Below are 5,543 nucleotides of genomic sequence, written 5' to 3'. Positions count from 1 at the left end.
TAAAAACATTTGCTAATCATTCTTTTTAAAACCTTTCAATTTTGCATAATTTGCTGTGATTTATCAAGTTTTGGAGCTTTTCTCAAATTCTGGATAGAATCCACCCTTATGAAAAATAGACATAAGTTTGATTAAATATAATTTTATTAAGATAAAAAAAAACCAGAACCATGTCATTAAGTTAATGTTTTATTCAATACAGTCACAATGAAATCCAGATATGCTCACTGGTCTGAAAGTCAATCACTCCCTGGAACTCCACATGCAGCAGGGAAGTGTCATTAATTGAAATAGCACAGTTTCCTAGACATTGAAGTTACAGGCCTCAAATTTCATACATATACACTGGTAGGTATAAGGTCTTTGAAAATTACAAAACTGACTAATTCCGGGATAGGTAAATATGTAAGCGTAGAAATGAGAGTACCAAATCCCCGGATGTTTACATTATTTGGGTTTTTTATGAAAAGTAGTACAGAGTTTATAGAGTTGTAAACAACCGTAATTTTGACCTATAAATGCATTGAGACCATTATTATTATTTTTTATTTTTTTTAAAATCACTTTGAATAAAGTTTCAAACGATGCCAAGGATTTGTATGAAATCCAATTAGTAAACTATTGAGAGGGTATAAGGTTTATATATAATTCTATGGGAAAATAATCAGTAACCTATTCTTTTAAGGACGTCGACACTTGCTACAAACCAATAAAAGGATTATTTGGGGGAGGGGGGGATGATAGAAATATATTCCAAAAACATGAAGAAATTGTAAATTTTAGTCTAAACCATTTTTTTTTTTGAAAATAATAAGCAGAAAATACATACAAGCAAATAGTATGGGAAAATAAAATTAAAAAGATTTTAAAATAAGTTACAACAACTTATACTTATCAGATTCTTTATTATTTTTTTTATTGAATTGACAAACCCATTTTAGATGGAAAGAAAACATAATTGAAGGCAGTTTAAAATAGTGCATGCGGCAATTCCAGTTTGAATATGTCAATTTCGAAAGAAGTGTATTGGATCCATATGGTACCATTATTACTGTAAGCAATGTTTAGTATCCTCTTGCGTGTTTTATATATAGTATCGACAAATTCACCTTCACTGTTTAGTAAGTCAATGGACTTGTAATGGCCATAAAGTAATTCTCCATTTTTGTTGAAAACCGGAGTTATTATCCCATTAGGTTCTATTTCAACCGTGCGTTCGCTTTCAAAAGATTTGTTAAAAATGTACAAATGTTTGGACTTCCAAAACAAGAACTGATCATTTGTGACAATAAAGTCTTGGTTACTATTTTGATAAATACTTAATTGACAAAGATCAGATTTTGTGATTGCAGGTACATCGCAGATTTTCAGGCAATGCCCTTCTTTAGTGTATTCAGAGAAAGTCACAGATGATTTATCTTTAAGTAGATAGTTACCAGAACGCAAATAGCATACATTGCAAGCAGGATAATAAATATTGAACAACTTGCGAAACACGCCGGTCTTCCCAACAGCTACTAGTGATGTTCCAGAAATAAATACAGCCTCATCGTCTTCATTGACTGTTATGTTAGTTGAAAATAATTCAGCTTCATACTCCTCTGGTATCTCAATTTCTTTGCTAACACCGATGTCACTGAGAAGACACAACTGTGCTGATTTAGATAAAAAGAAGGTACTGAAGTTAGGAGCCCATAGCCAACATTTGTTGTCACTTGTGCAATGCATGGATAACATACGGTCTATCTTTAAACCAGATCTGAATTTAATAGTTGTTGTTGTCGATTTGCTCAATGTGTATGGTGAAGTATCTCTTGTAATAGTCTCACCACTAATATTTGCCATGCCTGTAACACAGTACGATATAAATATATTGCTCAACCATAGATATTTTTATAATGATCTTAAATGTCAACAAAATGAATGAAATAAATACTTGCTAAAAAATTGATATTATTGTTTGATGACGTACATTCTTCTTGTTGTAATCTCAGCTCTGTCGCTTTCAGCTCTTTCAGCACGGATGTATCAGATTTAACAGCTCTTAGGTCCTCTGCAATTTCTTAGGAGAAGTACGTAAAAGTAAAAACGATGTATCGCTTTTGTTTTGTTTATTTGATAAGTAATGATAAATGTATTATTTATGCATACAATTGTAAAAGTACATGACATGTTTACCCTGTCTCTTTCTCATATAGTAATTGTAAAAAGGAACCGTATGCGTTAAGTATTTAAAAGTTTCTAGCAAACACAAAATATCTTTCTTATTTAAAATCATTTTAACATATAAAAACGGTTTTCCGATAAACAATTCTATACTTAAAAGGTACTACACTACATGATATGTAGATTAACATTCTTTTTTTCTTGACAAGTAAGGATTACTTACCAGTCAATCTGGCCTTTAAATATACTTTAAACTGCTCATTAGTTTTTTCTAAAGTTGCCTGTCTTTGCTCTAAAATTTCCAATCTAACTAAAATATTACATGGTGAAATTATTAAGTTTTCATTTTGAATTACAACAGCTCTGTCAAAAAGATGGCTGCTCAAATAAATTTTTCTGCCATATGCAATAATCAAATAACGATGATAATGATATAGATTTCATCCTAGGCGATAAAGTCTACTGTAGGAAAAAAACAGAACACAAATTATCATATGCAATATGATAAATCATAGTTTAGACATTTTTATTTAAAGTGCGATAACTTCGTTAATTGTGCATATATTTCAATGCTTTTTTTCTAGTTTTAGTTCATCTTGATCTTATTTCAAAAATTAAAACGCTACTACAGGTAACCTTAAAGTTAGCAAAAGGATTCAAATAACATTCTTGTATACCAGAAAGAGAAAAAAAATCTGAAATAAAACGGATAAACAATAAGAGATCTTCCTTTTATGTACACAGTATAACATTTCTTATGCAAAAATATAATTCAACAGCAAGTGTTATCTGTTAATAAGATTCCATTTCATATCTTGAATACACAATACATGTATATTGCATTTACATACCTTTTTTAGCATTTGCTTCTTCTGTTATATCAATGTGAAAAGAGAGGAAATATACATATTTATATATAACTTCTCACAGTTTAGATGATTTACATACTATCATGTCTTCCTGGTATTTTTTAATCTTGAGGAGTATGGAAAAACATATTTACCTTCAACTAGATCAATTCTCTCTGAAATTAAAGGACAAATAAAAATAAAACTATGAAAGAAGATTATTATTTTGTTTCCTCTCTAATTGATACTTGATGTTCATATGTTCAAAAATGTATGTATATTGTTAAATTCTTACCTCGTTTAATTTTAATTTCTCCTAAAAAGACACAAAAATGTTAATTTGAGTGAATCATTTTGCATCAAAATACTTTTTTGCAGTTTTAATGCATGCAAAGGTAAAACAAAGTGTTGATATTGAAACAATAACAACAAAAACAATGATAATAATGATAATAATATAATAATAACGTGCATATATTTTATACCTGTATTTCTCCGAATTTCAGCTACATATTCCTTTGATTTGGTCGGGTTCAAATCACAGTCATATAAATGGTCTATTCCTCTTTCATATTTATCGCTACCAATGACTTCTCTCTCAATCTCCACTACAGACTTCTTTAACTCTCTCCAGTAATTCTCGAATTCCACATCGTCAACAGCGCCATCGGTAGAGTGACCAGAGATTGAATTTCGTAGAATGCGTATCCTTTCTATGCATGAAGCCAAGGAAAAGTCACCTACACGAGGTTGTTTTCCCCATCCAGCAATATGTGTTGGAATATTGCATATATTCCGCAAAATCTTATACAGTAATGATAAATCCAGATCTCTGGATCTTATTTGTGGAACACAACTTGAAGATGAATGTGGAGGATAGAGTAAGTCTTTTTCCTGTGCATTCGTTATTTTTTCCAATTTTGATCTATTTTTGTCCAACTCTTGTCTGAAATTGACTGGCTTAATGTAATGACTGAGAATATCTCTCATGACATCACCACAAATTGTTACCAAAAGCTGACAGAGACGTGCGAAATTCTCTGTAGATTTCTTAGGGTCAAAGTATAACACTGATGGACTTGGTGCATCTCCCATGATTTTTTGTTTTCTTTGATACACCGATCTCTGAAACATACATTTACATGTTATGTTATCTGTGCATTTCCTATCTAAACCGTGTAAGCATTTTAGAAAAGTTTAATCATTATTTTGTTCGTATAAGAAAGTACATGTAATTATTTGTAAGGAATGCATAACCCTGTGTATTTTTTAATACTGCCACTTATCTCGGTTTAGAACGAAAATTGCCATGTCAAATACTTTACGGGCTTTTCCCGTCAACTGCTACATTTCAGGTATATTTATAATCATTGTAGCATAAAATAAACCAGTATTTAATTACAATTATTTTGTGGAATAACAAAAAAATACTTACAATTAATTAACGAGAATGCAAAAATGTTTGACCCTCACCGAAACTTGTGCAAAATTGATCCCAAATTTAGAAAAGGGGATTTTTATTGCTTTCTGGGTCTATTTTAAAAACGGGAATTTCCATTACTTTCGATCAGCTTAATGGGCCAAACACAAACGTAAGTGCTTTTGAAATCAAAGAACTGAAAGTACTGATGGGAGTTAATTTTAATGATGGTTTCAATAAAATTTAATATTTGTAACCTTGTTCACATCTTTTCAAATTATGTACAATATGAATGCTTCATAATTTGATATGCAAGAATATATTGTTCAAGAAAATGTCACGATTTACAGTCAAAAAGGTAAGCCTTGTTTGGATTGGACCATAACTTTCAAATGTTATGCGGAAACGTGTAGGACTTCTCTGCTCAAATTTTTCCAGTAATTTAAGGTATTTTTCAAGACCAAAACTTTGTTAAAAAGTGCTATAGCAACTTAGCCTTTCGTCAGCATATGATACAAGCTGTGAATTCCACTTCTTTATAAATAATATTTGGAAAAATTATTTTCAAGTCCATGTTTGAACATATAGAAAAATGGTGCTTGTTTTGCTAATTCGCATAGCGGCCACATTGTTTTCATATGGAGATATTTGTTAAATGCATTATGTAAGGGAAAACAGAGATTTAAAAAAAAATCATCAACTCGAAATTATTTTTTCCTCATTTGGTTCTGTCTTTTATTGTGTCCTGGATCGCATTGCAATTTTTTGTATACAAGATGACGAAAAATTGATAGTTCCTTTTGAGTTTGATAATCTAAAACAAAGCTTCATTACAATGATATACATGTTGAAAAAATGTGGCGAAAGAGCTTGCAAGGTCTTTATCAAGAAAATTTATAAATATTTGTCATTTTCTGATTTCCTCCTTATATTGCTTGAAGTTGTGGAACTTGCACTTTCAGTTTCTAAGATACATGTAATAAGGTGTTTTTTAAACTGAAAATCTCATTTTAGACAGAATTAAGAAAAAATGAACAACACTTCCAGTGGGGGAAATCCATCTTTTTTTTTGTGAGGACATATTGAACTTCATTATTGTCATATGATGA

At 30.6% G+C, this 5,543-nt stretch overlaps 1 protein-coding gene across 1 annotated transcript; it reads right to left on the bottom strand.

Moving 5' to 3' along the window:
- Positions 1-908: 908 nt before the first annotated feature.
- Positions 909-4,133, bottom strand: LOC133180481 (uncharacterized). The gene is made up of 7 exons (XM_061314996.1): positions 3,500-4,133; positions 3,310-3,330; positions 3,170-3,190; positions 3,018-3,038; positions 2,390-2,476; positions 1,973-2,062; positions 909-1,847 (listed from the first exon to the last, which is right to left on the bottom strand). Exons 1-7 carry the CDS (start codon positions 4,107-4,109, stop codon positions 970-972), a joined length of 1,728 nt encoding a protein of 575 aa, XP_061170980.1. The 5' UTR covers positions 4,110-4,133; the 3' UTR covers positions 909-969.
- Between the last annotated feature and the right edge of the window lie 1,410 nt (positions 4,134-5,543).

Source organism: Saccostrea echinata, unplaced genomic scaffold (genome assembly GCF_033153115.1).
Source record: "Saccostrea echinata isolate AGI-Se365-2 ecotype Australia unplaced genomic scaffold, CSIRO_AGI_Sech_v1 ptg000006l, whole genome shotgun sequence".
NCBI lineage: Eukaryota > Metazoa > Mollusca > Bivalvia > Ostreida > Ostreidae > Saccostrea > Saccostrea echinata.
This window is presented reverse-complemented; position numbering and strand designations above follow the sequence as displayed.

Excerpts from the sequence above, each read along its gene's own strand:
- LOC133180481 (XM_061314996.1), bottom strand. The coding sequence starts at position 4,109 with ATGGGAGATGCACCAAGTCCATCAGTGTTATACTTTGACCCTAAGAAA. Across the intron at positions 3,191-3,309 it reads AGAAATTAAAATTAAACGAG|AGAGAATTGATCTAGTTGAA; the intron begins GTAAGAATTTAA and ends CTTTAATTTCAG. Across the intron at positions 2,477-3,017 it reads AGAAGCAAATGCTAAAAAAG|TTAGATTGGAAATTTTAGAG; the intron begins GTATGTAAATGC and ends GTAATATTTTAG.